At 34.3% G+C, this 17,462-nt stretch overlaps 2 protein-coding genes and 2 pseudogenes across 3 annotated transcripts; all 4 read right to left on the bottom strand.

Moving 5' to 3' along the window:
• Window positions 1-1,457: 1,457 nt before the first annotated feature.
• On the bottom strand, window positions 1,458-3,235 carry LOC104720937 (putative receptor-like protein kinase At4g10390). The gene is made up of 2 exons (XM_010438835.2): window positions 2,492-3,235; window positions 1,458-2,311 (listed from the first exon to the last, which is right to left on the bottom strand). The coding sequence occupies exons 1-2, from the start codon at window positions 2,808-2,810 to the stop codon at window positions 1,602-1,604; spliced, it is 1,029 nt and encodes a 342-aa protein (XP_010437137.1). The 5' UTR covers window positions 2,811-3,235; the 3' UTR covers window positions 1,458-1,601.
• A 3,750-nt stretch (window positions 3,236-6,985) lies between these two features.
• LOC104720926 (FBD-associated F-box protein At4g10400 pseudogene) lies at window positions 6,986-8,519 on the bottom strand (annotated as a pseudogene). The gene is made up of 2 exons (XR_015578264.1): window positions 8,381-8,519; window positions 6,986-8,041 (listed from the first exon to the last, which is right to left on the bottom strand). The product of XR_015578264.1 is annotated as an FBD-associated F-box protein At4g10400 pseudogene (transcript).
• Window positions 8,520-11,587: 3,068 nt separating this feature from the next.
• Window positions 11,588-12,426, bottom strand: LOC147948444 (glutathione S-transferase T3 pseudogene; annotated as a pseudogene).
• Window positions 12,427-12,772: 346 nt separating this feature from the next.
• On the bottom strand, window positions 12,773-15,785 carry LOC104720916 (uncharacterized). The gene is made up of 10 exons (XM_010438814.3): window positions 15,327-15,785; window positions 15,169-15,247; window positions 14,995-15,089; window positions 14,795-14,899; window positions 14,634-14,713; window positions 13,761-13,851; window positions 13,570-13,677; window positions 13,388-13,474; window positions 13,164-13,232; window positions 12,773-13,072 (listed from the first exon to the last, which is right to left on the bottom strand). Exons 1-10 carry the CDS (start codon window positions 15,525-15,527, stop codon window positions 12,941-12,943), a joined length of 1,047 nt encoding a protein of 348 aa, XP_010437116.1. The 5' UTR covers window positions 15,528-15,785; the 3' UTR covers window positions 12,773-12,940.
• Between the last annotated feature and the right edge of the window lie 1,677 nt (window positions 15,786-17,462).

Below are 17,462 nucleotides of genomic sequence, written 5' to 3'. Positions count from 1 at the left end.
TTAATCTAATTATCGACCCGATTTAATTGTGCTGGTATTTCCCAAATAAATTAATTAGATGTAGTTTAATAATTAAATCAGACCAACAATCTAATAATTTATAACACCGTAATTTAGTCCACGATCACATGCTTCCGATTTAATACCAATTCCTAAACCAGCCATAATACACGATTCACCAATATTTAATTAACCATCGTCACCGTCAACGTACGTAACCATGCATGAAACCACAAATCAACTCATGCACGTTCGATAATCAAGCTTCGGTTCTGAACTTAAATCACCCGGTTTAGTTATGAACGAACACCACAACCATAACAACAACAACACGAGACGTAGAGCTTCGTTGTTACCTCTTTCTGCAACTTCCTCGACGGCTTGACTTGACGAACTGAATGGCGCAGTGGAGGACTCGGCAACACAGATCTCTCCGGTGAAGATGTTTCACACGGCGGCACAGGCTGAGTGCGGTGACAATCTCTGGTATCTCCGGTGTGTGACGGTGACTAACGGTGTAGCTACGGTGGTGGTAGATGCCTTTGCTTCTCAACAATTCTTCTTCTTCCTCTCTCTCTCTCTCTCTCTCTCTCTCTCTTTCTCTCTCTCTCTCTATTGGCGGCTTAGACTAGGTTTTATTCTTTTCCAAACGAAGAGGGAGATGATTACGCTTATACATATATACGGCCTCACTCCAATGACCAAACCCTTGTCGTTTCAATTTTTTTTCTTTTCAAATTGGGCCGTTAATGGACTGCAATTCAAGTGGTCCATACTCCATACATATAGAGTTTGTGGATGTTACAATCTCGAACCGATCCCACTTGGACCGATAATAAACCCCTTCTTGGACCCCCTTACTCGGGTTAACAAGAGGCATGTCCGTATCCACTTTTCTAGGTCCACCAGAATTTTAATCTTGGACTCTAATACCATGTTAAATTTGGGCTTATATTGGGCTTCTAACTAAAAACCAATTAGCAATTAGTAGATTGACCCTAACCATTTATATATTAATGATAGTCTCTTCAAACTTCATATGTGGGACTTGGATTGTATTCCAACAATGTTCACAGAAAACTGAAAACTAAAACTCTTTTAAAACAAGCCCATAGCTCACTTTCAAGGAAAATTTTCATAATGGGTGTCTTGGGCCCTCTCTTCCTTTAAACTTAATATCAAAACTTAAGGTATTTCAAGCTCATTATATGGTTATTTCTCCTAAGGCCTTAGATTGTTACGTTACTGTATCTTGAAGAAATTGTAATCAGAGCCTTGGAAAATCACACTACAAGTCACATAAACTTTGCTTTATCTTTACAGTGTCATGCTTCTGCTTTAAGCTTGACTTTACATTAAATTGACATGAAGAGAAGTTACCTTTCTCTCTAAGATTTGCCAAACAAAAAACAACGGATCAAAAAACACATTTCCTAGAAATGTCGACAAAATGATAATTACACGAAAATGTTATTTTGCTGATATTCACATAAACAAAACAGAGTATTTACATGGTAACTTTATACCAACTGTACAGTGTTGCAGCCCTATCACGCGGGGAATCTCAGCTACATCGAAAACCTTGGATACACACAACTCACTCACACTCCTTTACCACAACCGAGGAAACTCAAAGATGGGATCTTCTGTACAAGTGTTTCCGCTACTTGAACAGCCGAAGGTCTTAGAGATGGTGGACTACCGATACAGTCCGCAGCCACACTCAACATTGTCTTTAACTCATCGATATCAACACTGTCCCTTGACAACCTCGGGTCCAAGAACTGTCTCACCTTGTCCTCAGCAATGTCTACACTCGAATCAAGAACCTCACGGATCAATGGAGCGGCTATATGCACTAGCATCTCACCTCTCTCAGCCGAAAACGCTTCTTTCCCTGAAACCAACTCAAGAACTACAACACCAAACCCATACATATCCATCTTCTTTGAAGCAATCCCGGTTTTCAAGTAGTAAGGGTCAGTATAACCTGGTGATCCAACCATTCTCACTTGTCTGGACCTAGTTGACATCGTAGGAGGCTGAACCATCGAAGAGAATCCAACTTTAGCTGATCCAAAATCGCAAAGCTTACAGTCGAAGTTTTTGTCTAAGAGCACATTGGATGATTTGATGTCCCCGTGCACAATCTGCGGGGTACATTCTTCGTGAATGTGTACAATAGCTTGAACTAGCTGAAACGCAATGGCGGTACGGTTCCTCCATGGCAAGACTTGCTTGCTGCTGCTATGTAACTTCTCTTGTAGATTCCCTTGAGGAAGATACTCAAGAAGAAGAGCACCAGTTTCCTCTGAAACACAAAGACGAAGAGCATCAATTCATATGCAACTACATCAAAGTATCAAACCCACTTGCTAAAACAAATAAAGATTGAGACTTTGATTCTAAGAAAGACATAATCACTAGTGAATTTGATGTAAAGCTCCAAACTTTGCAAGGCTCATATCTATGAGATTATTAGAAGTAGTACCTGAATCATCAAAATAGCCGAGAAGCTTGACAATGTTAGGATGTTGAAGACGGAGCAAGATATCAAGCTCGAGTCTAAAGACTTGATAGAGACGGTGGCTACTAACGTGAACCTTGAGAGCCGCTTTGTCAGAGCCAGAAAAGCGAGCCATGTAGATACTGCTATAGCCACCAGAACCAATCAATCTAGAGAAATTAGAAGTGAGGGTTTCTACATCATCCCAGCTGCTGTAACAAGTCACACCAGATCCTTTGCTTGTGGGTTTTTCGGTGGTCGTCGTGGTTACATCAAATCGAACACAGTTCAAGAAACAAGCCATTAAAAGAACAGAGTAGAAGAGAGCAGAACAGAGTAAAACAGAGCAGAACAGAGAAAGATCGAGTCTTTATTTTGCTTTTAGGGTTTAGACTAGTAGAAGAAGATGGGTTTGGTTAAGGGGGTTGTAAATTGTTACTACAGACAGAGGAAGAACAAGGGGATCTAAGAAACTTATGGATTTGGAGACAATGAGATTGTTGGAATTTGTAAAGAAAGAAGAAGGAAAAGGTGTGGACTTTGGGATTGGGAGGGAGGCAGAGTTTGACCGATTAAAATTAATAAGTCTGCCATTTTCGATGTTGAATGAAACCTTCCTGTGAAGTAGCTAACCTCTCTGACGTTCTAACTACTACTCTTCTTTCAACTTTTGTTTCATTACTTTTTGGGGTTAAGCAAAACATTTAGCACATTTTTCTTTTCCTTTTTGGACATTTGTTATTAGAATAGTGGAATATATAGTTAAGTATTAAAGGACAAAAGCATTTGCCCAAAGGAAAAAAAAAACAAATAAAAAAAGGACAAAAGCCAATTTAACGATTATGTGGTTAGGTCTTGTCTTTCATAAGTATATGACATCTTTATAAATTTTTTTTACTGTAGTCAATCTTAGTAAATATCACTAAAACAAGTTTTTTTTCAAAAACACTATTTTTAATTTTATTTTTCAAAAATACTATTACAAAATTTTTTTTTCTCAAAAATATCACACAATTAAACTAAAATTTAAATATTCAAAATCTAAACTAAACACTAAACCCTACTCACTAAAAAATTATACCCTAAATATAAAATTGTCAACCAAAGACCTAGAAAAATAAATTTTACATCCATAAAAAATAATTTTTGGAAAAAAAAATTTAGTGATATTTTTGAAAAAAAGAAACTTCAAATGTAAAATTTTTGGAAAAAACTTAAAAATGTGGTGTTTTGAGAAATTACTCCATAACTAATTGTTATGACTAATACTTCCTCGTTTCAAAGTAAACGATGTATAAGATTCAAGATCATTAACTTTTCCATACTTTAGAATGTAGATCTTGCACATCTTTTTCTTTAAAATCTCCTTACTAATATTAGGGAAGTACACTAACATTATTTATCATTTATCCAAAAATTACATCAAACTGCAATTACAAATAAATGGTTTAACTTACCATATTACATCAAGTTTTTTTACTAATCAAATTAAACAAAATAAGATGTATATCTAACTTACCATATTAATTTGTTACTATACTTATATTTTACCTCTCATTTTTTTTAATTCTATTTTGTGAAATAAAAAAGTCATCACACCATCAATATATTAAACAGTGATTTTCTGCGCACGACATTTGATTTTTTTAAAAAGGAGTATAAATTGTTCAAGCTATAAAAAAATATTATTGCATTAAAAATTCAACATCCAATATGAATTGAAGATAAGTGGTAGTGTAAATTCAGATACATGATAATTTTTGAAGAGCAAACATTTATCAACATCAAAATATGAATATTTATATTTGGTTTGTCCACTCTTTTAAATGGAAGCATAACATAAGATAAAAATTTAAATATTTTAAGTTGAAAATAATTTTTTAAAAGAATATATCATCAAAAAAATTTTAAATTTTAAATTCTATATTTGATTTTAAAGAATAAATATATTTTAAATAGCTTACTTGGTAAAAAAAAATTAAAATTTTGTAATAAATAATTTGTTTGAAAAAAATGTAAGATCACATGATGAGATGGTTTAAATAAGTTTGATATCTCCAAATGTTTGCAAATTCAATTAAAAAACTTTATCATTTATCCCACATATTTGTAATTCTATTATGACATATATTCAATTGTAATTAATATTTAAAATTGTATAATCGACTCAATCCATATATTCACAATTTTTATGTACAAAATAATCTAATTAACATATATCTAGACTAGTACCGGTGACTGACGAGAGAATTCATTGTTTTACCTTTGTTAAATGCCAAAGGTGAGAGCAGCACAAAACCTAACAACCGCGATGTCTAACGTTTGAAAGTGCCGTAATGTTCTTTATATATTTTCTTCTTAACTAGATTTAATTAAGCAATACAAAACTATTAAGAAATTGTTTGAAAATGTCCCAAACAGCACAAAACTATTAAGAAATCGTAAAGTCTTCATAACTAGATTTAACCAAACAATTCAAAGAAAATGTGGAGAATTTCATTAGATATTTTAATTTAAGAAATGAAGAGTTTGTATAAAATGCTTTTCTAACTTTTTTTTGCTTTTCTAACTTTTCTAAAGTTTCATACATTTTAAGTGTGCTTGAGGATACTAGATTCTGCAACTTATGTTGTATGTGTACAACATCATTCTTTAAAAATTTCAGTCAGACTCAAGTATATGATAATTCATTGTTTAGAATTAAAGTCAAATCATAACATTCATATGATTTGACATTAATCTAGTAAACATTACCACATATATTGAGTCAACTCATTCTTAAAGCATATAAACCATTTTTATTAAAGCCAAATTTAAATGTCATTATGTTGAGGCCACATTTGAAAAAATTATGCTAATTATTAGCATTTTTCTATTTCATTCTCAAGTTCGAAAGCGAGCTTTGGTTCGAATTGGCTTCATATATATTTGATCCACATTATTTTATATATTCCTTACACTTTTATTCTATTGTTTTTACTTGCTGCTTTCCATTTTTTACGAAAGTTATTAAATATAGATATCTATATATCATAATTATTTTCACTAAAGTAACCATATTTTTTAATAATAAAAATAGCTTGGACCAGGTAACCAAATTTTAATAAGAACAAAATCTAGATAGAAACAACATATCGCCTACAATATAGATAAAAAGCTTTAAAAATATAGATAACATACTTGGTAATTTCTTAGGTGATGACATCTCTAATTCAAAGTCTAAAATATAAATTTTTCATTTAAAGTACTTTTTCTAGTATTTTTTAAAAAATAATAATATTTTTCTTTGATTTTATAAATAAAATAAATATAACAATTGTATGTTAAAAAAAAAATTTAGTGTTTTGACATTTTGTAATGTTATTTTAAAACATAGTATAAACCGTAATAATCATTTCTAGCTTCTCCATCCATTTTTTTTTTCCTCAGATTTCTTAATGGAAGCTAGCGACCGAGTGAATTCGTGTGTTTGATATAGTTCAATGAAGGCTGGAGTCGATCAAAGAACACAATTGGTTTTTGGAGAGACTATGAAATGGTAAGCTACATGAGAGCACCACATTTACATCAAGGATTCCACAATTAATTTAAACTATGACAACCTTTCCGACTTACAACGATTAGTGAGGGAACACACGGCATCACTACAAAGAATATTCTATACGAATCCAGCTTTGTCCTCATAAATCATTTAACTCTTACAAATAGTTCAATTAGGTGATTTTTTTTTTTTTATTCTAATTTCTCAAAGAGAAGTGATCTTTTGTATAAGTCTCAAAAATCAACACAGTAAAAAAATTTTAATTTTTGAAAACCTTCTAAATCTTATAGTAGTAACCATATTTTAAAAAAAATACAGAGTCAGAGAAGAATCAATATCCCTATAGTTTCCATTTCCTTTTTCAAAAATATTATTTTGGCTCCACTATTTAATAATATCGTCAAATCAAAAGGTTAGATTAGATCTTTTGTCGCTTTCTTTGTCTTTTTGGTCTCTTCAAAGAAAACGTGAAAGATGCTATTGTAGACGCTTCATAAACCCTACCAAACACCGACAGTCTACGCATATACGTATAGTAAACAAATAGGTTTGAGACAAACTAAATAAATAAATAAAGAGGTTGTGTATGGGTCTAAAGGTTGGACCTGGTCCGATTTTGTGATGTGAAATAAGCAATTTTGTTATTGACCTAGCATCCAACATTCAATGCTCTATTTTCCATTATTAGAAACCTTAGATTAATGCAACATGATCATAAAGATTTCAAATTGGACAGTAACGTCTAACAGAAAAAATACTTAAACTCAACGTCCAATTCCATGAGATTGACAACAAAAACAACCTCATGGTGGTTAAAGGGATGCTGACAAACAAAACCATAACGTGTAGAAGTTATTAGTCATTTCGTAAATGATCAAAATCCATCAATAGAAAGATAGTCCTCATTTGCTAAGTGCAAAGAACAAACACTCCGAAATAGAGAAATAAGTAACCAACCGAATAATGAGATGAATCAGCAACATAGAGAGAGATGAGGACACCCAAAAACATGAACGGCCTTACGAGCAACACATATGCTTGGTGAATATAGAACCTATGATCCATTTTGAGCATGACCTAACAATCTTAGAAGTACATAACTTAGATGGAACTTAAGATCTTTGTTGGACAACAGACAGGTTTAGAATGGAAATTAGAATCCTACTATATAAATGAAACATCTTAAAACTCAAATCCTCAACGAAAGAGGAGTTCGCATGTTGATGAAGCTCGGGAAGAACGTGTCAACTCCGTTATCATCTCGAGTTTTGGAACCAAATGTGTATCAGCCACAAATTCTGCAGTCCTTAAGCGACAAGCGTTTTTCAAGATGTAAACCGCAATATCTCTGTCCTGTGGTCTTCCTAAGTATCCTGACCAGGTGAAATTTTGTAGACTCGACAACAAGCATTTAGGAGACGTTCAAGAACAGGGCAATTAGATAGAAGCCTCTGGAGAGATCCTTCTTTTGAATATCTCGAACTTATAAGTTTCAAAGTTTTCAGAGAGGGAAGACAAACCATTCGAGGAACATCCAAGAGAATCCCGCCAACGAGAACCAAGATCACAAGCGACTTGGAGGTATACAAACTACTAGGCAATATGCTTCGCTTATACGGATGACAACAAACCAACATCTTGAACTCACGTATGTGGCGAGAAACTGCTACTACAGCCCACATTCTGATATCTTCAGGTATCAAATCTGAAAGACCTAAATCAAGACAGAATCTTTCTATAACCGGAGCTCTATGTAATGGCAGATTCCTATTGAGAAAACACTGTAAACTCTTGAATTCAGACTCTGAATAAAGTATATCACCAAACTCAAGTTTTGTCAACCACATCCAAAGAAACTCCCATCGTTTCGACAAACTGCTAGTTGATACAGCAACTTTAGTTGGAACAAACGACAATATCTTAACCAGCACATCATCAGGTAACCCACTGATTCTGTCCATATCTTCACTAAAATAAAGAAGCTGTCACCGACCCTGAAACAGAAAACACAATACAGACTTAGAAGGGTTTTTCTTAAGCGAACCAAACAAGTGAAAATACAGCCACACAGAAGAATGGAAGAAAACCCCTAGAAAGAAACACCATAAACACTCAAAAGATTTGTCTGAAAGTACACCACACAGTCACAAAGAGGAAGAGGAGAAAATCCCTAGAAAGCTCTGGATTGTTTAGGTGGTGAAGTCTTTTCCAGTGGAGCCTCGACTCTTTTTTTTTACCCGGAACCGGAATCAGAAGGTAAAGACTCAAAAGACATGTGTCAATATACACCTAACAAATAAAAACACAGTCACAAAGAGGAAGAGGAGACAAACCCTAGAAAGCTCTGGAGTGTTAGGAGATGAGTCTTGTTCCAGTGAAATTCAGTGGAGACCCAATCCGGAACCGAACCGGAATCAGAAGCGCCTGAAGAACTGCGGAAGCATTTCTGGAAACTCTACAATTCTGAATAAGAACTTGAATCGACGACAGAAAGGGAGAAGAAATAAGCACTATCAGGGCATCATTAATAATGGGGAACTAATTTTGGTGTTCTTATAATAAAGATATATAGTCAAAATAATGTAAGATCAGTAGTTAGGATTTTTGTTAAAAAGTTAGTTATTGAGAGAATAGATCATAAGATTTAATAAGATAATATTTTTAAAGATTTTACAATTATAAAAATTTTTAAAATAATATTTAAATTGCAAATTTATAAACTTTTACTAAAATTCAAAATACAATACCAAAATTTATGAAACAAAAAATTATTGTAAATAAAATGTAAAAAAAAAATAAACATATTACTTAATTAATTAAAGCAGATAAACATCTTATTTAATGAATACATAGTTTAATGTCCAAATTTATTTCATATATGCTCTATCAAATCTTCTAATTTCTGATGTGCTTGTCTATAACGAATTATTGTATGACTATCACCTAAACCCTCAAGATTTGAAGATATATTTACTGAAAACGAAAGATCCGGAGTAATTCCGGTTCCATCTTCTTGTTGGAATTCTTGTTCGTCATAGAGTGTGTATGAATCTCGTTCATCTTCGACAATCATATTATAGAGTATGAGACATGCTCTCATAATATATGCAATCTTACCCTTTAACCATAAAAGAGATGGATTTTTAATCATAGTAAACCTAGATTGCAGGACTCCAAATGCACGCTCAACATTTTTTTGTGCACCTTCTTGTCATTCTGCAAACAAACGATGTTTCGGGTGTTGTGTTTGTGGAATAGATTTAACAAATGTCGCCCATTCCGGGTAAATACCATCCGTCAGATTGTAAGCCAAATTATACTCATTTCCGTTGACATAGTACGTAACTTCGGGAGCTCGACCATAAATAATGTCATTAAATACTAGTGATTGATCAAGAACATTTAAATTGTTACAAGTACCTAGAGCTCCAAAAAAATGCGTGCCATATCCAGAGATCTTGTGAAGCTACCGCCTCCAAAACAATTGTTGGTTTACCGGTGCCTCGTGAATATATTCCTTTCCAAGCGGTTGGGCAATTTTTCCACTTCCAATGCATACAGTCGATGCTTCCAACCATCCCGGGCAAACCCCGCTGTTCTCCGTAAAAGAGTAGTCTTTGAAGATCCGCTTGTGTAGGTCGGCGTAGGTATTCAGTGCCAAACAAGTCAACTATTCCGACGACGAAATGTTCCAAACATTTACGAGAAGTCGATTCAGAGAGACGTAAATATTTGTTAACCGAGTCTGCCCCAATCCCATATGCTAATAGTCGAATTGCTGCAGTACATTGTTGTAGCCATGAGAAACTATTCCGGAAGGTTACATCCTTTTTTGGTTTAAAATATGGAACTTCTTCACTGAGACGATTCACAATACGCAAGAACAATGGCTTGTTCATTCGAAACCGTCGGCGAAATTGCCTCTCCGTGTAAGGCAGATTATCACTAAAATAATCGTTCCACAAACGTTCGTGCCCATCTTCCCGTTGTCTATCGATATATATACGTGTATTCTTTTCGGCCGGAATTTCCTCTTCAGCAGCTTCAAATTGATTATTAAATTGCTCTTGAAATAATTGGTTAATACTATCATTATTTGGATCATAATGGTAGTGAAAATTGTTGGAAGAAGATATCATAGCAATGAAGAAGAGAAAGAAATATTTGTTTTGGCTGAGAAGGAAATGTTAGTTTTTGATGAAAGAAGGAAATATTTGATTTTGGTGAGAGAAGGAAATGTTTGTGTTTTGATGAGAGAAGCAAATGTTTGTTTTTGATGAAAAAAAACCTTGTGCTCTTCTCATATATATAGAGTGATCAAACTAAAATCCAAATAAGGCAAAGATTATAAACATCATGGGTTCACCATCACGAGTACATAGCAAACATCACGGGTTCACCATCACGGGTACATACATACCAAAGATTGTAAACAAGGCTATCAATGTAGCCTAAACAAAAATCCAAACAAAACATCACGGGTACACCATTCGGAAACAAACAACAACAACCAAACATCACAGGTTCACCATACGAAAGCAAACAACAACAACTGACACCGAAACAAATTTACTTGAGATGGATCACTTGGTCCGTCAGCTGGATCACTCGGTCCTTGAGCTGGATCACTTGATCCTTGAGCTGGATCACTTGGTCCTTGAGCTGGATCACTTGGTCGTTGAGCTGGATCACTTGGTCGTTGAGCTGGTTCAGTTGTGTCTCATTAGCAGGTAGTGGTTGAGCTTCACGGCTCGACAGACTTGTGAATCCAATCGCAGGAGCTGGTTGCGGAGGATAGTAACAGGTCTCAGCCTCCTCTTCAGAATCGGAACTATAGTCTAATGGGCTGTTTATACCATAGTCGTATTCACGGTCCATGACTTCTTCAACCTGAAACCGAAACACATATCTAAGCATAGAGCATATAGACCATATTCATGATAAACATAAACAACAAACAAGATGGGATTCATTAAAAACATAGAGACCATACATAGTGAAACATACTCTCAAACATCCGAGATTCATGATAAACATAAACAACAAACAAGATGGGATTCATTAAAAATATAGAGACCATACATAGTGAAACATACTCTCAAACATCCGAGATTCATTCTAAACATAAACAACAAACATAGAGACCATACATAGTAAAACATAGACAACAAACATTCGCTTAAAAACATAAAAAAACATAGTTAAAACAGTTCAGCCATTAGCTTCTTCTTTAGAGCTTTTTCATCTTCGTCTAGAGTTTCTTTCTTGGCAATGAGAGTCTCAAGAATGGACATCTTTTGGAGTTCTTTCATGCCCTCCAAATCCTTATGTTTTATCTCCCACATGTGACTAAACTCTGCAGATAGTGCAACCTTCTCTTTACCTTTGTTCCTTGCTATTTTCATTGCCTTTATGCCTGCGGGTCTGCTCTCGTGCTAACCAACGACAGAACCCGTAGATGGTGCAGCATCATCAGCTTTTCTTTTGTTAGAGCTGGTTGTCTTCGGAGTGGGGTTCATAGCCTCCAGGTTTGTCCATTTCTATTCATAGCGTAGCACATTCCAAGCATACTCCAAACCAAACTTCTTCTTGTACAGTTTAGTGTAGATTTGGTGAGCATTTTGTAAAACATCTACATCGTTCATGCCACTAGCTTTCTCACCCTCTGTCTCTGCAAAAGCTCCACATAACCTGCTCACTTCCTTACTGATTTTTTGCCATCTTTGTCTACAATGGTCAGGGCGCCTAGGCTCAGCACCACCACGGACATGACTACTTGTTTCGTAATAGTCTCCTATACGGATCCAAAAGGACCCTGCCTTTTGCCCATTCCCAACTACTGCATCCTTCGATGTGTTTAACCAGCCGCTTATTAGGACTAAGTCATCTTGTGTGGACCATATCCTTCTCTTCCTACGCTGTTATGCTTTCTCTTCTGATTGACTAGGAGCTTGACTCGGCTGTGAACTTGGTTGTGAACTAAAAGCAGGGATTTGAGAGGAACCAATGTTTACATTGGGAGCAAAGCTGTCATATGGGAAGTTAAGAAGGCTAAAGTAGGGTTGAGACTGACTGTTAAGAGTATTGTTGATTCCATAGCAATCAGAATTAAACAAGGAAGATATATTATTCAAAGGTTGTTAGAGATTGGAAGAAAGAAGCCAACAAGATGGATGATAGAAGAGAAGTAAAAGATTGAGAGATTGATAGAAGAGTCGGATGTAATATAGAGAACTTAAGAAGCAAACAAGATGGATGATAGAAGAGAAGTAATAGATATGAGAGATTGCCATCATTAAATCAAAAGTTTGGTGTTGTTAGAGAGTTTTAATTGTAAATAACCATTACCTACTTCAGTCAAATCAGAAGTAAAGGTCATTTAGTATATTTTAAATGTAAACCATTCAGAATAGAGGAAACAAAGGAGAACTGGGCTTTAGATCAGTTCTATCTCAAGATCAAAATTTTTGATCTAAGCCCACTATTTTTTTTTTTATTAATAAAATTAGGCTAAAAACACACCAATAATTCCGCCGGCCTCAGAGAGCCTCGTTGTCACTACACTTAACTGGGTTTATGGAATTGTATGATGCCCAATTGGGCCTGGGCTTGGGCCTTCTTCTTTTTCTTAGGATCCATCTTATCTTAATTTAACATCTTCAAGATCTGCTGACACTTGGGTTCCTACAAATTGTCAATAGGAAATTGTAGAAATACAACACAAATTATCAAAATATCAACTGCCACTTCCATATACACAGAAAAAAGGATGTTCTTTAGTATTCAGAATCGCAAGATGTGACTTTTGTGGCCTAATAAAAAAAAAAAAAATAACAAATATGAATTGCAAAAAAGAGAAAAGACTGATTTTAACAGATGAGACCTTTGAAGTTCTAATTAAGCTCTGCTTTGCTTTTACTTCTCTTCATCTTTGCCTTAACCCTTGACTTTGCCATCAGTGTCTCTACTGTGTTTATGAAGTTCCCAACTGCCATCACTACCAGAAGAATGCCACACACCATCACCTGAAAATGACAACATTGACAACGTTCTTAACACTTCTGTGACTTTTACTTCCTATTAGGATTTGTAGGCTCATAAGAGTGAAAATTATACCTGCCATTCAGTAACAACTCCAGTTACTGTTTTTCTTAGCAACTGCAGTCCAACGTATGCTTCAAACACCTGAGTTTTATAGCAAAAGTTACAAACATTGTTAAGCCCAATAAATTAAAAGAACCAGTAAACCACTCTAGCGAGGTGCATGGTAGAGCAAATGAAATGCTTTAAAATGTTTTAGCATAAACTTGATTAATTCATTTACAGAAAGAAAAGCTCACCTGTAAAAGGAAAAGTATAGGACATAACAGCCATAGTTGTCCATCAACGCCAGCTGTTTCTCCCCATACGACATCCATTCTCTTAGCCTGAATATTAACCACAAGGGCACACTTTAGAGCTATTTTACAAAAGCGGATAAAATTTTGGACTGTAGAAAAAAAAAGTGAACATAATGAGGCACCTTTCCTAATGCAATGCGAGTGTATAGTCTTTGGCGTTGGTATCTGTTTTGCAGAAGCATGGCGACACCTTGCATCATAGCCCATTGAAGGAAGAGATGGACTCCTCTCTGGGAAGGATTGAACTCAATCATGACATTTACTTTTGTGAACTTTTAGTCTGCACACAAAAAAAAGACACTCTAAGCATTACTTGTTTCTGGACACAGTTTGGTTGACCTTTGATTTCCCATGTGAGGCTGACAAGGGCCATAAGCATGGCACAATAGTGATGATATAGCCACCTGCAAACCCAAATCAAGTTCAGAGTTTAATTCACTCTCAACTCATGAGATAAGCCTAACAAAACACCACTACATGAATACATATATAGACATCCACTGGATAATAGCAAATACTAAACCCTCACCCATTGAGGACTTCATGGAAGCTAAAGTTCTCTATCTTTAATCATGAAATATATAGAGAGATCTAAATTTTACTTGACAAAACCATATAAGCTACTACTTCCTCTACACATGTCAATGCTTCTATACCAAATGGAAGAAACCCTTTAGAGGAGAAATCCGCATGTTTTCCCATCATTCATGCCACATGATGAGGCACATGTTCGATGATCATGGTAGCCATCTTGAGTGACATTAAACAAAATATTTTACAACATTCAAAGAACGAAACACACCAAAAAAATATCTATATTGGAGAAATCAATAAACAATAGAATACTAACATAAATCAGCAGCATACGCATGTGCTTGGTGAATATTAAAAAGTCAGGAGCAACACAATACTTTTAGAAACATACTATTTTCTAGACTTAGTTAATTCCTATGACTTTTATCAAACTACACATGTGCTTGGTTGAGCACCACATAGGACCTACGTTAAACATATAGCATAAGACATCACTCTGAGATGACACATTACATTACAGTCTCCGAAATCAAAATTTATGTTCGCCGGTAACTAAACAACTTATGACACAAAGAACACTCCAAATACAAAAAAGTTGGCAGCAAGAGCAAAGACAAACTCAAGATATGATGAGGGAAAAATATAAGAGTACCATGGACGAATATCACTCCCATTGACTCTTAATATGTTCTCTCGCATAGCCAACCCAGCATATAGAAACAGCAGCCACGCCTGTTAAAAAAAAGAATAAAAATATCCACTCTAAATCCACAACACACATAACAATGTTCAACCAAACTCTTTAAAGTTTACCTCGTAGAGTTGGACAGGAAACGCAGGCAAACAACCACCCCAATAATAAGATCTAAGGATTAAAAGTGCTGCAGGGAAAAAAAGAAAAAGAAGAGCAGTCTTGTCCTGTTCCCATATACCACACATAATTAGTAGTAAGCACAAAACAAATGTGACATTGAAGGACACATGCAAGCACAAAAGATTAAAAAGAGACTAACTCTGTAGCTATTGTATTCTTCTTTAACTTTAAGCTGAACATCTTTACGCAAAGCTCTAACATTCACAGGTCCCAAAAACATTCTCACAAACCGTCCTGTTTTCACTCAATTTCGTGAGAATCGAAACCAAAATCGAATCCGAGATACAGAGAGAGAGAGATAACAATAACAAACCTTGAGGTTTGGATGGGAGAAACGAAGATGACTCTCCATCAACAAGCATGCATCGAGCACGATGCAGATCCTCTTCAAGCTACACAATTACAAAGATCAATTTCAATAATCGAGAAATCAAAATCAAAAGGGAGAGGTATGAGATTTTTTAAGGATGCCTTGTCGACGAGTTTAGGGTCGAGGTTTTTGTTGGAGAGGAGAGAAGAGCGGAGACGACGGATGGAGGAATCGACGGCGGAGGCTTGCTGACGGAGAGAAAGCTCTTGTTGAGAGGAACGTGAGATGAAAGAAGCGGATGAATCATGAAGCTCTTTGACCTCATCTATGATTTTTTTAACTTCTTCTTCAACTTCTTCCATTTGATGAGATCGGATTACACGATTATCATAGGGATTTTGGATTTTGTGTGGAGATGAAAGAAGAAAAAGAGGATTTGATTGAATTTGGTTTGTTCTGGAGAAGGCGAAAAGAAGAATAATTATGTTTGAATCTGTTCTTTTTTAATTTGTTGGGGTAAAGTGTATTGAGTGTGATTAACGAAAATAGCATAAATCACAGTGTCACACGCTTGTTCACACCCACACCTTTTTTCTTCTTTTATCTTTTCTTTTGTTTTTGTTTTTGATAATAAATCAAGCAAATAAGTAATACATTAGTTTGTCTTTTACTCTTTACTAGATTTGGACCTGCACGTACGTGCGGAATTGATTTTAAAAACTAAATTTACTGTAACGTATGCAATATATTATATACGTGCGAGGTAATACTTGTAAACGTATTTTTTCAATCTTAGTAACATTCATAATGTGAATTTGTACCAGTTTAGTAATCGATTTGTTTTTAATTCAGTTTATACAAAGTGAATAATCAGATTTATTTTTGTTATAAGTAAACACAGCTACAATAACAAAAAAAAAAAAAAAAAAAAAGTGGTATGTCTATTTCGAGATAGAAAACATGTCTCGTCCCATATATGTCTTGTTCTCTCGTTCATAACCGTGGTTTAAATAATAATTTATCAATTTTAAATTATATATTTTAGTCCAATAAGTTAAAAAAAAATAGGTAAGAGATTTGGTATAACATTTATAACCCGAACTTATGTCAGTTGGGCATTTGGTACAAATTATTTCATATCTATTACAAATTATTATTAAGATTGTAATACTATAGATTAGATAATATATACCTGCAAAATAATATATTATAAATAATTAATTATTTTGTTTATTATCGGAAGCTCGCAAGTAACCCGAAAAGCTGTGGAGTTCACTGGAAAATTAAATAAATCTTTCTCGCAAAATTCTATTTTGAATTTTAGTTTTCCAACCTAGAGATGTAAGTATGCATATTTTGAATTAATTTTGTGCCAAATCTGTAAAATAAAAAAATGAGTTTGTAAAAAGAAAAAAATCATAATTTTGAGTTTGTTTTTTAAATAACAATTCCACAAAATATTGCAGTAATTTTTGTTTTTTTTTGAAAAATATTTCAGTAATTTATATTACTCAAATTACTGCTGGATTTTAAATGGCTCAAGGGAAATAATTTATATTACTCAAAATTTTATTTTAATACTTTTTTTTTGTCAATGTCGAGAACCAAAAATTAGAAAAGGAAAGTTTCTCTGAAAGCAATTGGTGAAGATGCATGCGGTTCTTCATCATTCCTCTATCAGTCAATCTCCAGAGAAAACACTGAATTACTGAATTAGTTTTATTTTTATTTGATTAGGTTTATTTCTCTTAAAAAATTACTGAATTAGTTTTATTTTTATTTGATTAGGTTTCAGATTTCTTTCAGATGTATAAACATAATTGTTTTACGGAAAGATTTTTAGGTTCTTGCAAAATTGATAGCTCATGATGCACGCCTAAAGCAAGGCTCATCATCCTTGATTAGGTTCTTACTTTTAATATTCTCTCGTTTTTGTGTGTTTTAAAAGTTTTGAATCGAAGTGTGTTTTCAATTGTTTAGTTTTCAGTAAATTGTTCTCAAATTATAACTATGAGAAACTGTATCAACAAATCAGTGGCTTCGAGATCTTGATTTTTATTGTTTTCACATACTATCATTATCACCATTACAACTCTTCTTTTCTACGATTATTGATCTAGAATACCAAGTCTAGTAAGTGATTTAGAATTCCAACCTTTTTAGTTATAAAGTTTGGAAAGTTAGCATTAACCGGTCCAGATAATGTTGCTTGCATATCCGACTATGGGTTTTAGGCATAATATAAAAGTGATGCTCGATTTAGTTAAAATTATTCTGATAATAGATAATTTGCATGA

This window comes from Camelina sativa, chromosome 2 (genome assembly GCF_030686135.1).
Source record: "Camelina sativa cultivar CO46 ecotype springtype chromosome 2, ASM3068613v1".
Taxonomy (NCBI): Eukaryota; Viridiplantae; Streptophyta; class Magnoliopsida; order Brassicales; family Brassicaceae; genus Camelina; species Camelina sativa.
Note: the sequence above shows the minus strand (reverse complement) of the source record. Positions and strands in the feature narration are given on the sequence as shown.

Bases quoted from the DNA above. Each gene is read 5' to 3' on its own strand.
- LOC104720937 (XM_010438835.2), bottom strand. From the start codon at position 2,810: ATGGCTTGTTTCTTGAACTGTGTTCGATTTGATGTAACCACGACGACC. The intron at 2,312-2,491 runs GTACTACTTCTA...TTTGTGTTTCAG, and splicing joins CGGCTATTTTGATGATTCAG to AGGAAACTGGTGCTCTTCTT.
- LOC104720916 (XM_010438814.3), bottom strand. From the start codon at position 15,527: ATGGAAGAAGTTGAAGAAGAAGTTAAAAAAATCATAGATGAGGTCAAA. The intron at 14,714-14,794 runs GTAAACTTTAAA...TTTTTTTAACAG, and splicing joins TTCCTGTCCAACTCTACGAG to GCGTGGCTGCTGTTTCTATA. The intron at 13,233-13,387 runs GTGAGCTTTTCT...TATAAAACTCAG, and splicing joins CTATACTTTTCCTTTTACAG to GTGTTTGAAGCATACGTTGG.